This window comes from Natrix helvetica (assembly GCF_964273705.1).
Source record: "Natrix helvetica genome assembly, chromosome: 1".
NCBI lineage: Eukaryota > Metazoa > Chordata > Lepidosauria > Squamata > Natricidae > Natrix > Natrix helvetica.
The window spans coordinates 230,001,739-230,017,891 of NC_138548.1; the positions used below are offsets into that span (position 1 = coordinate 230,001,739).

Sequence of the window (16,153 nt, forward strand, 5' to 3'; positions counted from 1 at the left end):
AGTCTAACTGCTATTGCTATTGCATATGCTTTCTCTTCGTCTCTTCATCTTAATTGAGAAGGAGAGTCGCTTCCCCACCAGAATGAAACATACTACTAGTTGAGAAGCATAGCTGTATATTCATACATACCAAAACGTCATTCCCTTTTAGGGTCAATTTCATTTCCCAGAGAACAGGTTTCCTTAAAAGTAAAACAACTTTCACTTAAATTCAAATGTTTGGTCTTGTTCATGTCAGAAAATAGTACCTACTCCAGGTCTGCAGTTATATCAGCATCCGGATATAGTTCTTGTTTAATGATGGCTCACTTGTTCAAAATTACAACCGCACTATATGAATGGTACTAATGACCAGTTACAGGGACGTGGTGGCTGGCTCAGTGGCTAAGACGCCGAGCTTCAGAAAGGTCAACAGTTTGGCAGTTTGAATCCCTAGAGCTGCATAACAGAGTGAGCTCCCGTTACTTTGTCCCAGCTTCTGCCAACCTAGCAGTTGGAAAGCATGTAAAAACGCAAGTAGAAAAATAGGGATCACTTTGGTGGGAAGGTAACAGCGTTCCATGCTCCTTCGGCATTTAGTCATGCCGACCACATGACCACCGAGACGTCTTCGGACAGCGTGGCTCTTCGGCTTTGAAATGGAGATGAGCACCGCCCCCTAGAGTCGGAAACCACTAACACATATGTACGAGGGGAACCTTTACCTAATGACCAGTTTCGAAGTTCTGGCTGCCCCAACACCCCTGCAGTCATGTGATCAAATCTGGGTGCCTAGCAACCAACTCATCCCTTCCACGATTGCAGTATCCAAGGGTTATATGATCACCATTTGTGATCTTCCATGCCCGCTTCCCATAAGCAAAGTCAACTGGGAAGCTGGAAGGGAAAGTTGCAAGTAGCTCTGGTAAATCGCATGCACTTTCCCACACCTGGCAACAGCCAACCCACCTAAGCTCCTGTTGTGCCTCACCAGCAGCACCTGCACACGCTCCCCTACCCAGCTGCAGCCACCTCCCTCCCTTTTGGCCTGCTTATGAGTCACTTGGGACTCCTTTAATGACTTGTGATCCTTGGTCAACGACAGCAAAGGGGGAGTGCAAAGATTGCTGTCACTCAGTGATGAAGTCATTTGATATTGTGCTTTCCAGCCGCAACACTTAGCAATGGAAATTCCAGTCCCAGTTTACCATTGTTAACTGAAGGACTACCTGTACTCTTTATATTAGATGGAGTTTTAATATTTAGATAAAGAAAACAGGCAATAAGTAGAACGAATTGTCTTGGTGGAACAAATATAGGGTGGAATGCCTTTCGACATTGACATTATGAGACAAGAGCCTTTTTGCCCAACTCTGCCCTCTGGTCAGTCAGTTTTTAGAAAGCTGGCTGCATGACTCTGCATAGCAATTGATGAAGGTTGCCTAATGCACATTTGTGCCATCTCTAGTTTTTGTACTTTTATGCGTGAATTCCTGAACATGTGTCTGAAACCATAGAGCAGTGATGGCAAAGCTTTTCAGCATCGAGTGCTGAAACGGGAGTACATGCATGCGCACGGGGAAGATCAGTTTCCGGTGTGCACATGTGTGCCGGTCACCTGGTCTTCAGGTTTCTGGTGCGCATGCATGCATGAGGACCAGAAACTGGAAGCTCAGCTTCCCAGTGTGTGCATGCGCATCAGGGAGCTACTCTTCCGGTTTCTGGCACTCCTGTGTGCGCGAAGACCAGCTGGCGCACCGGAACCCATAAGAGCAACAGGCAACAACTGGTCTGCCCAAAGAGATGGCTCTGTATGCCATTTCCAGCATAGGTGCCATATGTTTGCCATCACGGCCATAGAGGATTGTCCTATAGCCAAGCATTTTGATATATTTGGAGTCTGGTTTCTGATTCTGCCCCTCAGCAAATTTGTACTTAGTTGCCTGAGATGAATGAATATGTCTCGTTTTCAATTCTTCTTCCTTTTTCCTCTGTTCCAACAGCTGTCTGGAACCGCATTATCGAACCGGTGGCTATGATGCGCAAGGAAGCTGACATGCTGCGACTTTTCCCCGAGTATCTAAAGGGAGAAGAGCTCTTTGGCTTGACAGTGCATGCTGTTCTGCGCATCGCAGAATCCGTATGTACCAAATGCAAGAAATAGGAACCCTGAATCGGGAAGTAACAGCTGGTGCCAGCAGCCCAAATCTTGACAGGAAATGATCTAATCCTAAGGGGATCATTCAACTCTTTTATGACCGGCTCAAATCTAGCAACTAAATCAGATTGAGGATGTATCCTGCCTTCTGTGTGGGCAGAATGATGAATAGGGAGGTTCCCATAACTGTCATGGAGACCGTGAAATGCCAACCTAACAACAATTTTGGCATGGATATTGAAGCGCTGCTCCCCCGCCCCCCCAAGGCTACAACTACCACCTACTCTTTTTCACTTTTTCAGGAATAAAGATGTGAAGTAAGAGTAGGTGGTAGATTAGCAGCTTCTGAAATTTATCTCTGTGACCCATCACTAGATACAGCCTGCTCAGATTCTAACCCTAAGAAAAAAATAACTAGCAAGAGTGATAGTCTTTATGGACCATAGTAACTTCATTCATAAGTCCTCCAGTCTTTATTGACGGAGAACTTGGTAGCAAAATTGACTAACTTCCCATTACAAGTCTACCAAGACACGTGGTCTTATTTAACAAAGCATACTTGGATTAGTGTAAAGCAGACAATATTAATTTTGAATAAACTATATGTTTTCTTGACAGTAGCAAACTGAAGATGCCTTAAAACTAAGGCATATTTTATCCCCTTAAACCTTATTTTACCCCCCTTTTTCAGTGGGGTCCACACAATATGTAATCTTGGTGACATTTTAGTTCTCCCAAAAGGGACTTTACAATCTCTGAGAGATGCTCTCATTGTTGTGTCTGGGTTGATCCACAGCTCATAAAAAGTCACACAGTCCCCAGAAATACAATCTGGCTTATTCTCCATTCATACTATGGTTTCTCCAGGAACCCTGGTAGGATTGCATAATAGTCCTCTATTATTTTCCCATGCTGAGAACCCTGTGGGGTAGATTAAGGTGACAGTGAGTTTCAAATAGTTACCCACTCAGCCACTCCAATTAAGGGTAGACTTGTCTTACTCGGCATCAGGAGAAAGGACTGCTCATGCAATAGAAATATTGATGATGCGATCCATTCAATCTCAGAGGTTCTATGAATCCACTCACTCCACAATCCCCAATCTTAGATAGCTTCTGCCAGTTGTTTTATGTTCTGCCTGGGTTTTGTTTTGATGGTGTCTAGCCACTGTGCCTTTTCTTTTATCACTGACCATTCTGAGCATTAATGCCTTTTAAGTGACAACACCCCCCTCCCCTCAATCCTCTTCTCTTCCCAGCTGCCTGGTGTAGAGAGCTGTCAGAATTACCTGTTTCGCTATGGACGTCATCCACTCATGGAGCTGCCACTCATGATCAATCCCACTGGTTGTGCTCGATCAGAACCCAAAATCCTTACACACTACAAACGGTGAGTGAACAGCATTTATGTTGCTCCTTTGATTGCTGATCTTCAGTGAAGAACCTGCGTTGAGATACCAAGTTGAGAGAGTAAAATGTATGCAGAAGATTCTGGGACAGAAAACACATTTGATAGGAAAGACCACAACCAGCCACTTGTGATTTCAAACAAGGGAGCTTCCTGTGTTGTGGCCCTGATGTTAATGCCAGGAGAACCTAGGCAAGAGGAGCCCCTTGAGAAGCTTTGTAAAGCAAAGAATGAAGCCGGTGTTTCTTACCTTTTCTTCCAAATCGGGGGTACAACCACATCTAAAATACCACGTTCAGTTCTGATCACCACCTTTGAAAAGGGATGCAATACAGCTGTAGAAGAGAGCAACCAAAATGTTTAAAGGAGGCAAAGATTTCCTTCATTAAAAAAAAAAAAAGCTAGAACAGTGGGACTGTTCAGGTTAGGAAGAGGTGACATACTGTGTACAAAATCCTGGATGACATAGAGGAAAATACCAATATTAATACCAGTAGTGAAACTAATTAGGAGATTTAGAGTGAAAGAAGGCAGCTAGTGCAAAATTAAATGTTGGAATTCATCGGCCCAAGATGTGGTGGGTGGCTCTAACTTACATCAGGGGTCCCCAACCCCTGGTCTGTGGACTGGCACCAATCCGCAGCATGTCAGAAACCGCTGAGCACAAACAAGAAAGGCCCCTATCTGTGGGGGTGCAGGCAGCATGTGAAGCCCTCTCCGATTTGCGGAGAACACTCTTTCTACAGAACCGGTCGCTGATGCCTGTTCTGACCTCGGCTTCCCCAGCAGCACGAAGCCAAGTCCTCATCCTAATAAACACCTTTTATTTAATTTGCAGTGATTTTTTTCTCCAGCAAAGTCCCAGCCCACAGTCTTTCAATGTAGTTCACAATTACCGACCTTTATCAAGCTTGGAGAGTGGCCAGGCCAATATCTTTCAGACCCCCCAATATTTGGCAAGAATGTAGGAATGAATGAATTGTCTCCTGCAAACACCCTTCCCCTTTTGCTCTCTATGGGAGGAGCCATTTACCGTCCACCTGTGGCCTTGCTCCCAAGTCAACCCTTGTTCCGTAGCTGTTCCCTTCATCTGGCAACTCTGTGCATGGGCACACTGGGAATAGGCTCCAGCTGTTCATCTGCCTCACTGATGTCTGACTCTGAAGGCAGCTGATAACTGTCAGACAAGTTAGGGAACAAGTTATTCTTTTAAACTTATTTTACAGTTTGTGGTTTAAAAGTCTTTTTTCCACCTTGAAACAGCAAAGAACCTTTGTCAGTGGATTTCAGCAATTGGGATCAGACGAAGCTGATATCATATCCAACGTAGTCCCAATGATTATTGTCTCTCAAAACCTCTGTATTTCATCCTATGTTTTCACAGCACTTACTGATGGGCTTCATATAATTTGTTTTTCTCCCCTCTCCCCCTTATGTATTTTGAAGGCCCCACACACTGAACAGCACCAGCATGTCCAAAGCTTACCAGAGTACGTTCACAGGTGAAACAAACACACCCTATAGCAAGCAGTTTGTGCACTCCAAGTCCTCACAGTACCGCCGGCTCAAGACTGAATGGAAGAACAATGTGTACCTGGCCCGGTCCCGCATCCAGGGGCTTGGGCTTTATGCTGCCAAGGATCTTGAGAAGCACACAATGGTTATTGAATACATTGGTACCATCATCCGGAACGAGGTTGCTAACAGGCGGGAAAAGATCTACGAGGAGCAGGTAAGGAGTGGAATAAGGACTCTGTCCTGGAATATAGCTGTGCTAAGGAAACAGAAACACCCACTTCTAATTACAGGAAGGATGGGTGGCCTTCGCTTGGGTGGTAGGTATTTGTAGACAAGGATTTCCCAAACCATGGCAACATTAAAGACATGTGGACTTGAAGTCCCAGAATTCCCCATCTAGAATGGATAACTGGGGAAGGCTGGCAGTCAAAGCCCACACATCTTAAAGTTGCCAAGGTGGGGAAACCTTGTCATAAAGGGTATTTCCAGGCTAACATTTAAAGTGAGAAAGTTACTTGGCTTAACTTTTGATTATGAAGAGTCGTCAATCAGAATTGGATTCTGATTGGATATTTGGTATTTATAGATCTTCGATTGCCAGCAAACCTGGATGAATTCTGAATTCTGTTCTGTACTTTAATTGGGGAAGAATAGTTTATAATACAATTGTATAAGTCATCATCACATGAGTGGTGTCGGTCCACGCCATCAAAACTTTATACCCGTGATGGCGAACCTATGGTGGCACGCCGAACCATTTGTTAGGGCACGCGAGGCGTTGCCCTGTCAGCTCCAGCGTGAATACGCTTTGGCAAGCTGACTTCGGCCTTCTTTCGAGGCTGTTTTTTGCCCTCCAGAGCACGAAAAACCAGCCCTATGGGCAAACCGGAAGTTCAGGAACAGACTTCTAGTTTGCTCGTAGGGCTGTTTTTTGACCTCCGGAAGCCTTCAGGAAAGCCTCCTGAAGGCTCTGGAGGTTGGAAGTCAGCCCTACGACAAACCGGAACTCACCATTCCCGAACTTCCGGGTTCCCTGTAGGTCCATTTTTTGCTCCCTGGAGCTTCAGGGAAGCTCCTGAAGCCTCCGGAGGGCCTCCGTGGGGGCCAGGGAGTGCTGTTTTTGCCCTTCCCAGGCTCCTAGAAAGCCTCTGGAGCCTGGGGAGAGTGAAAAAACCATGCCAAAAGCGTGGGTGGTGGTGGTGTTGCATAGCATGCCCACGCACAATCCACCCCCACCCCCGCTTTTGGCACGGGAGCCAAAAAAGGTTAGCCATCACTGCCCTATACCTACCATTCTGTGGATTCACTAATTTTACAAAAAAGAAGATGCTGCATTTTTTCATATGCCACTTCTTCTGAAGATTTTCTATATGCTTTCGTTGTAACATATGCAATTTTAAGCTAAGCAAAGTTTTGATGTGGGTGCTAACTGTTTGAGTTAGCTTGCCCAGATTCTGTTTTGACTGAACTCGTATTTTGCTTGTGTGGAAATGCACAGTGCAATGCTTTCTGAAGGTGAAGGAACCAGTCTATTTCGGCCTGTGTACATTTCCATGTGCTTATCTACTAAATCTGTTTTTTCCCACATTTATATGGTTAAAAGTAAACACAAATAGTCCTTGCTTACTTCCAAAATAAAACCCAACTGGAAAATGACCCCTAGCATGATTTTTCAGGATGTTCGTAATATAAGCCCTACTCCCCCCTCCCCCCCCCCAAAAAAAGCCCCAGTTAAGATCGTCAACCAGACGGAGGCATTCCCCCAAAACAAAACCTAAACAAAAAAATAAGCCCTAATTCATCTTTTGAAGCAAAAATTAATATAAGACCCAGTCTTATTGTCAGGGAAACACGGCAGTGATTCTTTCAAGCAACCATTTGGAGTTGCGATGGTGCTGAGAAAGGACACTTGAAACCAGTCCTTGAAGTTCCAGTTGTCACAGTACCCATGCAGTCACATACAGGTAGTCCTTGATTTACAACCTCAATTTTTGTTGCTAAGCGAAACACTTGTTAATTTTGCCCCATTTTGCAACCTTCCTTACCACAGTTATCAAACAGCCACTCCCAACCCGCCATGTACTGAACCTACCTGGGTCTCGCAAGGCACCTGGAACTGATTCAATGAACTACAATCCTTGCTTAGTTATGGCAATGGGGAGTGCCACCGCTAATTGATGTGGTTACATGATATTGCAGATTACAACCATAAGTTGCATGGACACATTAAACATATGTTGATGTTTCTTCAGCCAAAGGATGAATAGATTTCAGTCTAAATATTTTGGTGCTGGATGTGGATGAAGTCAGGTTAAGAGTTTTTCGGAAGAGAGCGATCTCAAGCTTGTCCCCTAGCAGTTGTGCTACCAAAACAGTCAATCTAAATTCAGGTGAAATTGATGGTAAATCTGTGACGCATGAAGGAAACATGAAACATGCTGTATAATTCCTCTCTTCGTGTTTTTTCCAGAACCGAGGCATCTACATGTTCCGTATCAATAATGAGCATGTGATCGATGCCACCCTAACAGGTGGCCCTGCCAGGTGAGAGAATTCATAAGTATCCGCTTGCAAAATTAAAAGTTACTAGCTTTGTCAATCCAATGTAAAGACTTCATTGGTTTTAAACCAGAATAGCTTCTTGACTTCTCAAGTTCTCATTTGAAATATAGGGAAAGCAACTTAGGTAAAGTTAATTGATTTCAATATGCCTGGTTGTGTTTTTCATTATTGGTCAATGCTGTTTATTCATTACTAGTTACAACATTTATTTCGGTCAGTGGGTGCCGTCGGCCAGACAGTGTCGGCTGGTGACCCCCAGGGGAGAGCCTTCTCTGTGGGAGCGCCTTCCCTCTGGAATGAGCTGCCCCCGGAGCTTCGCATAATCCCTGACCTCCGGTCCTTCCGACACGCCCTAAAAAGTTGGCTTTTCCAGCAAGCCGGCCTGGCCTGTTAATTTTATCTCATTTTTAAAATGTTATTGTCCTATTAATTGGGTTTGTTTTTTGGATATGTACCTAATTTCTTTTTAACTTTTGGGATGTGTGTTTTTTAATGTTGTACGCCGCCCTGAGTCCTTTGGGAGAAGGGCGGCATATAAATCCAATAAAACAAACAAACAAGAAGGAATCTGTCATTAAGTACTTTGGAACTCCTGTAACTAAGAGTTGCATAGCTTATTGGCCAATTAATTCATGGCTTCACAACTGAATATCAATTGTCATATTTTGTTCCTCTCAAATAAAAAGCTATTATTTCCTTAAAACTTTTTTTAAAATTCAATTGTTGATATTTTTATTTATTGATTGGTCTTATTGATAATTAAAATTAATTAATTTTATTGTATTTTATACAAGTAAAATAGCGTGCAGATCAATTAAAACCGAAAAACCAAACATAAAAGCCAAGATAGAAAGCATTAGGTAAGCAAGGTGATAGTAACAGTAAGAATAATAAAATAAAGGTAATCTAAGCAATCATTATTCAATCCTTCCCCAGGTAGTTCCTTCACAGAGCAAAGGGTTCTTAATAACTACATATTTTTGCATAAGCTCTTGGTTTCATAAACCCACAGTCCTATTAATGTTAAAATTTCTATAGCAACAACACTTAGCATTTAGACTTATATACCGCTTCATAGTGCTTTACAGCCTTCTCTAAGCAGTTTACAAAGTCAACATATTGCCCCCAATAATCTGGGTCTTCATTTTACCGACCTTGGAAGGATGGAAGGCTAAGTCAACCCTGAGCCTGGTGACACTCAAACTGCTGGCAGCCGGCACTCTGCAGAAGCAGCCTGTAATTCCGCATTCTAACCACTGTGCCACCGCGCGCTCAGAATGCCAGAATCCTGGAACAGTGAGCCTAAACAAGCACCATTCCAGAGTTCCAAGAATGTTCTGAAAAATTCCATGCTGAGCTCTTTTGATCTTTCACGGAATGGGACTCCACGGTGAAGAACCCAGGCCCCTCTTGCATGATTTTTCTTCTTCTTCCCCTCGAAGGTACATTAATCATTCCTGTGCACCGAATTGTGTGGCTGAGGTTGTGACTTTTGACAAGGAAGACAAGATCATCATCATCTCAAGTCGCCGAATACCCAAAGGAGAGGAGGTGAATATTGGATTATTGTACACACAGACAGCACAACAATGAATGCCCAGGAACGTGCTGCCCTATGACAGCAACCGATTCAGTCAGCAATCGTTCCAAATTATGGCAGCATTGAAGAAATGCTGTTTACAACTGGTCCTCAGAGTTCCAGCTATCCCAACACCCACGTGTCATGGGAAAGCAATCTGGATGTTTGGCCATCCATTCACAAGTACAACTGGTTGCCAAGCGTCTCCCGAATACGTGATTACCATTTGCAACCTTTCCTGCTGACTTCTCTAGAAGCCAGTGGAGATGCTGGCAGGGAAGGTCACGTGTTCCTGGGTAAGCCTCCCCCATCTGCACATACCATCTGCTGCTTAGCCCTTCTGCATTCATGCCGCACCAGCTATTAACACACACCCCAGGCACCTGATTTGCGCTGCAACTCTCACATGCTGCTGTGAACCCTTCCCTGACCTGCGCTGCACTTCTCATGCATCCCCTCACACCTTTCAGGCATCCCTTTGCATCCTCCCCAATCCGCTTGACACCTCTCACACCTTTGCACACACTTCCTGACAAACCAACCAGGCTGCACCTCATGCACCCCCTTGCATCCATCGTTTATGTTGCCTCTCACATACCTACTTGCACCTTCCCCACCTGTGCAATTCCTCTCAGGCATGCCCTTGCACGCACCCCCTGACCCTCCCCAACTCTCCCTGTGTCTGCCACAGCCTCCCTGACTGATGTGGTGCCTCTCGCATACTCTCCCTCACCCTTCCCTGCACTCCCACACCCCCTTTGTACTCTCCCTCACCCAGCAGCAACCACTTACTGGCCCATGGACTTCCAGCTGGCTTCCCCACTGCCTCTGGAAGTTGCCTCATCAAACTGTTGTGGATTTCACTTAACAATGGCAACCAGGACTGCAGGAAGTGTCGTCGCTAAGCGATACAGTTGTAATTCACAACTATATGATTTAGTGATGGAAATGCCTGTCTCAATAGCCATTGTAAGTTGAGGATTGTCTATATGGTGCATAATTTCCCTTAAAATGTTACAAAGAAAATGCCTGTTTGATGATAACGGGAGATTTCATATTCTAGTACACTGAGCTTATTTACTTAGAACATTCTATTTTTCATTAATTCTTCTTCAACTCAATCTAGAAAATACAGGCTTCCAGTGATCTCTCACTTATATATTGACAAAACTGATCTTCTAAGTTTCAACAAAGTTTCTACATTATATTCCCTTAATATTAACCTTTAGAGAAAGTTTTCTGCCTTTCTCCCATAATGAATACATTGCTTAAAAATGGTAAGTCCCATATGTATCCTAAATGAGGAAGAGAGTTACACATTTTTTAAAAAAAAGTTACACCTTATTTCATTTTGGTTTTAATGCTCCACAAAGGCTTTATTTGGCTTGCTTATTCTGGACAACGGAGCTATGACTACCTCATTTTATGTGCTTGCATTCATTCCTTTCCTTGCCTGTCTGACAGGTGTTTATATACAGTCATATGTGTGTGTGTGTGTATGTGTGTGTGGGAGGGGAAACACCCATTGAAATGTTTGGACTTTTTTCAACATCTAGGTATTCCTCGAGTTATGGCCATTCATTCAGCAACCATTCAAAGTTACCGTCACACTGAACAAAACAAACTTACACCCAATTCCCGAAGTTACACCTGTTGCAGCAACCCTGTGGTCATGTGATCAAAATGTGGGTGCTTGGCAGTCTGCGTGGAAAACGGGCTGCTTTTTGCTCACTTTTGCCCCCCCCCAGCCCCCAGGAGTACTCTATAAGCCTCCTAAAGGCTATGCATGCAATTTTTTGTCAAAAAACGGGCCCATTATGGCAAAAAACAGGTTGCTTTTTGTGCATTTGGGGGGGGCGAACCCCCCAGGAGCACCCTGCAAGCCCCCTAAAGGCTATTCATACCTTTTTTGGGGTGGAAACCGGCCCATTTTCGCAAAAAATGGGCCATTTTGGGGAGGTTTGCAGACTGCAAAAACTTTTTTTTAATTTGCCTCTTCAAAACCTTGGTGAGTCTTATACTCCAAAAAATGCGGTATCCCCTCCCCCCTCCACACCTGACCTTTTCACCACCCTGCATAGCAGTACTTCGTGGTGGGGTGTTGGGGCTGAAGGAGAAGTGTTGGGCCCTCAGCAGCCGCAGCTGGCCACCATTGATCCCAGACCTCAGCCCCAGGGCCATCACCACAAGGGAGGGGCCACCTCAAACCCTGTGCCATGGCCAGCAGTCATGCTACAAAGCCATTCTCCCATTGACTTTGTTTGATGGAAGCCGGCTGGGAAGGTTTATACACGGGGATCACATGGGGAAGCCAGATTCACTTAACAACCGTGTTACTCACTGAACAACTGTAGCGATTGACTTAACAGCTGTGGCAAGAAAGCTCATCAAATGGAGCATAGTTCACTTAGCAAATGTTTCGCTTAGCAACAGAAATCTGGGGCTCAATTATGGTCCTAAGTCGAGGGCTACCTTGCATTATAAGTGTGCCAGAAAAAAACAACCCTGAATTAAGCCTGAGTTACCCTGTTCTCGTTTCTTTCTCCTGCAGCTGACATATGATTACCAGTTTGACTTTGAAGACGATCAGCACAAAATCCCGTGCCATTGTGGAGCCTGGAACTGCAGGAAGTGGATGAATTAGCCCCAAGGGGCTCTTTGACGAGGCAGAGGCCAACCTGATAGCCTGGCACACATGGTGCCCTCGGCTGGGAGAGAGAGGCCTTTTCTGCCAACTCTCCCAACCAGCCAGCGTGGTTGAGAGCCACCCAGGGAAAGCATGATTGGAACTTGCCATCCCAACATGCTCGTGGGGTAGCCGGGACCCAGATTTAAAAGGGGGCGTTGTCAGAACTACCTGCCCCTGCAAGCCAGTATCGTTGGTGGTTTACATCGAGTTGGTTCTTTTGGCAGTTGGGTTCGGTTGCCTCCTGCTTCTTGACAGGCAAACCGACTTTCCCCCCGACGAAAGGCAGCCACCGCTAGCAACTCCACCCGGGGTGGGAAAACGGATAAACTGGAACTCAGGGTTTTCTTTTTAGTATTTTTCTTTTGCGGGCAAAATGGGGATTCTTCTACCCCTGTGCACCTGTATATAATGGACTATCAGAAATATACTGCGGTGGGGTGGGGAGAGCCCTGGGGCATTCTGTCTAGCAGAGCTGGGGAAAGAGGGCTGCAGCGTGGCTACGGAAGCCCCAGGGAAGAATCTGTAGGGTTTCCTCCCACCCACCCCCTCTGTGTGTGTGCGTGTTGGACACAAGAAGAATTAAAAAAACAACAACCCTAATCTCTATTGCTTGCTAATCTACCAAGGTAACAAGAGACTTCAAAGAGACTTGTTTTAGCTTGACAATCCACCTTCCAGAGCGCCTCCCTCTGGATTTTCTTTACTTTTGGGTGTTGGATTTAAAACTGTGTGTGAGTGCGGGTGTACATATGTGTGCTTTTTGGAATCGGTCTGTTTCCGAGAGAAAGCAAGCGCTGCCTTGCAGGAATTGGAAACAGAACGTCCCCGTCTCTGGCCCTGCCCCACCCCGTCCCCGAAATCTTCCATGTGCGAGGAGCATCTGCACTTGAACCTACCTCATTTGAAGCGTTAGATTTTGGTGTCTTTCCCCCCCACCCACCCCCGCTTCTCTCTAATGTGAGCCCCTCGCTGTGCCGCCCTTCTTTCTGAGTCCCCCACGAACACAGGGAGAGCCACAGTTGCCCTGTCATCCGTGGGAAATTACTCGGAGGTGAGGTGAGAAATGTCTTCTTCTGGACTTGTCCTTTGCCTTTTTTCCTCTTCTCTCCCCGGTCTCCCTGCAACCCCAGGTAGCCCTCAGTCTCCTGGACCTCTTGGGAGGCTGAACCGCAGAGCACTGGGAATCCCCATCTGTCAACGGAAGAGCTGGACGCACTGCAAAGCAAGAGGTGGCTCGACTATGCCAGGAGGAGCATCAGGTCACCTGAGGCCATACCCAGCAGAGCTGCTTGGTTGATAGAACCAGAGGCGAGAAATCTTTGTGCCCATGGGCCAGAAAAGGGAAATGTTCATGGGATGAAGAAGGAAAGGGTTAAGCATTGGTGAACTCCTGACAGTGTCAGATGGGAGAGAGCTGGTTCCCAGTGAGACTGATGTCCCCCTCCAGTAAAAGAGGCAGTCTGGTTCCCTCTCTCCACTCCCCTGATCAACTTGCTGCTCTGAAGGCTCACAGTATGGATGCGTGCGAGTGTGGATATATAATTATGTCTGTATATATATATATATATAAACGGAGGAGATTGAGAGATGTGGGCACATTGCAGAGTTTGGGATTATTTATCTATTTATATAAATAAATAAATAAATATATAAATATATATATAAATATATAAATATATTGTGTATATATTTGAAATAGCATGGGGAGGAAACACCCTGCCTGCAGGGTTTTTCTGGACTGCTGGGTGGATCTCTGCAGAACCTTCCCCGCCCTCCCCCTCCATTGGGGGGGGGACGGGAACTACGGGAGAGAGAGAAAGAGAGAGAGAGAGAGACTTGTTTATTTGCAGACTTTTGGGCGGGAAGCGTGTAAAGAGCTTGTTTCTATGCTTCCTCTGTATATACATATATATTTTCCTTTTTTAAAAAAAAAATAAGAAAAAAAATCAGTTTGTAACCAGTATCTAAAGAGCCATCTGCCCAGCAGCATCTCCCTCTCCCCCCCCCCCTTTATAGGGAAATTTCTTATTAACCGAAGGCAAACTATGGGCATTATACAGGTGAGACCATCAGAAATGTGTTTTCACCATTTAAAATATGACACGCGTTCTCCCTGCTGCTGAACGAAACTTTGGAAGACTGCTGTAACCCTTGAACTAAAGTTGACACGCGAAAGGAGCAAATGTCAGAGGGTCTTGATGGAGAAGGCTTTCTTACCGCTCAGATCATTTAACGCACAACTGCACCACTTTCCTTCTCCGGTTTCTAAACACACACACACATCCTCCAATATGCCCATAAGAGTGGCATCTAACCGACCACAGTTCACAGATGATCGATCAGACAGTGCAGAGGGGAACGTGTGCATAGTCGAAGTCAGAAGAAGGACAAGAGGGGGGTATTAAAATCAGGGTTAGCATGCAAAAATGTCTTTTTTAAATAAAATAAAAAACTTGTGGCAAGATGAGAACCATGTTCTTGAGTGCAAAAGCTGCTTCTGCAAAACCGATCTAAGCTATGACGGTTACAAAACAGTAGGAGGTAATGACAGATTATTAAAGTAATTAAAACTGTATATAAGATGACATTTGTGTAGAGAAGGGGGGAATTTTTATCATTTACAAAACCACTGGACGTTGTTTTAAAATAAAGGTTTGAGTTAAAGCCAGTATACATTTTTGTCTCTTTGGATTTTGTTTTTTGTGTGTCTTTCCATTAATTTGGAAGGCTGTAAAGATGTAAAAAAAATAAATTTTAAAGAATTGCTACAAAGGTTTAAAAGCTTGAGAGAGATTTTAAAGATGATAAAATGACTGAATATAATAGATTGTCAAGATTTTTTGGGATGACGGTTAGAGTTTAAGATAATTCTGTAGATTTTAGCTGATGAAGAAAAAGACTATACGATTTTTAATTTTTATATAAACTATAACCTGGTCTTGAAGCTAAAAATTTTTTAAAGTTCTCTGCCTGTATAACCGCATTTGACGCCTTGTCCCATACATCTGTTTACAGTTGCACATATTATATATATTAAGTTTTAACCCTTTTATGAACCCAAATAATCACTTTTTTAAAAATAAAGTGTGGACTTTGTGAGGAATAATATTTCGTGTTGGGGATTTTGTTACTTTGTGTGTGTGAGTTCTGTATAGCAAAGTTATCTTTCATAATGAAAGAACTGAAAACAAAGTAGACCTATTCCTTAAAAAGCATAAATAAAAGCAAAGAAAATCAAAAATCAAATCCCATCCTTTGCTCTTGCTATGTTGTGTATTTGATATAGCTTTAAAATAGATATAATTTGGGTTCAAAATGAGAAAAATATGATTGCTTTTCTGAGAAAGGCTTTGTAAATCAAGAGATATTTTTTAAATGCTAAATGACAAGTCTGATTTCTTTATGCTTAACATATGCTGGTAGAAAATAGAGTCACATCTGATGTTAAATGCAGGTAAGTTATTTTCTTACTAATTCTCTTTCAGTCAGGAGAGCACATCAAGACCAGGCCTGATTTGCCAATAAACATATATTTGGAACAATATCCGAGTTACCGTATTTTTCGCACTATAAGATGCACTCTCCCCCCCCCCCAAAGTGAGTGTAAATGGTTGCGCGTTTTATAGAGTGAATATTTTGGTGGGGGGAGGGGGGGTTGGTTCCCCGCCGCTGGGAAACACGGAAGCCTTTGCTGCAAAGCAATTGATTGGTGGTTGGATCAGCCTCCCAGAATACTGCCAATCAGCTGTTCTAGGTGGGTCGCCATCGCTGCCAAACACTGCCACCACCATTCACCGCCGATCGCCACATGGCAATCGGTGGCAAATGGCAGCGATCCCCGCTACCTAGAGCAGCTGATCGGAAGTATTCAGGGTGGCCAATCCAACTGCCAGTCAGCAGCGAAGGCTCTAGTGTTTCCTGGTGGCGGTGGCGGCGGCAGCTCAGCTCAGTTGACCGGTGTTGGGTGCAACAGGGTGGAGCCTTGACAAGCCACCTGCTGGGGCTGCGATAACATTCGGAAGCTGACCATTCCGTTTGCTGTTTGCTTCAAGGATGTTAGGCAGATGAATTCCGGATGGGTGCTGGGAGGAAGAGGCAGATTTTTTCCCCTTGTTTTCCTCCTCTAAAGCTAATGTGTGTTATAGTCCAGAACGTCTTATAGTGCGAAAAATACAATACCTTATTTTGGTGGCCAGTGAGTGGATATTTCCTGTTATTTCCTATTTTGGTGTAAAAACAACCCTCGGATGGCAATTGAATG

The 16,153-nt window shown here is 44.4% G+C and overlaps 1 protein-coding gene across 11 annotated transcripts in view; it reads left to right on the forward strand.

The window, feature by feature from the left end:
* The window catches only part of KMT2D (lysine methyltransferase 2D), a 128,598-nt gene extending 113,600 nt beyond the window's left edge, over positions 1-14,998 (forward strand). For all 11 annotated transcript variants that reach the window (XM_081939640.1, XM_081939641.1, XM_081939637.1 and 8 more), the window contains 6 exons: positions 1,983-2,119; positions 3,396-3,526; positions 4,991-5,276; positions 7,533-7,606; positions 9,067-9,175; positions 11,755-14,998. In XM_081939640.1, the coding sequence (XP_081795766.1) occupies positions 1,983-2,119; positions 3,396-3,526; positions 4,991-5,276; positions 7,533-7,606; positions 9,067-9,175; positions 11,755-11,847 (830 nt within the window). In that variant the 3' untranslated portion in view covers positions 11,848-14,998. The remainder of the gene's footprint in view (positions 1-1,982; positions 2,120-3,395; positions 3,527-4,990; positions 5,277-7,532; positions 7,607-9,066; positions 9,176-11,754) is intronic.
* The last annotated feature ends 1,155 nt before the right edge of the window (positions 14,999-16,153 follow it).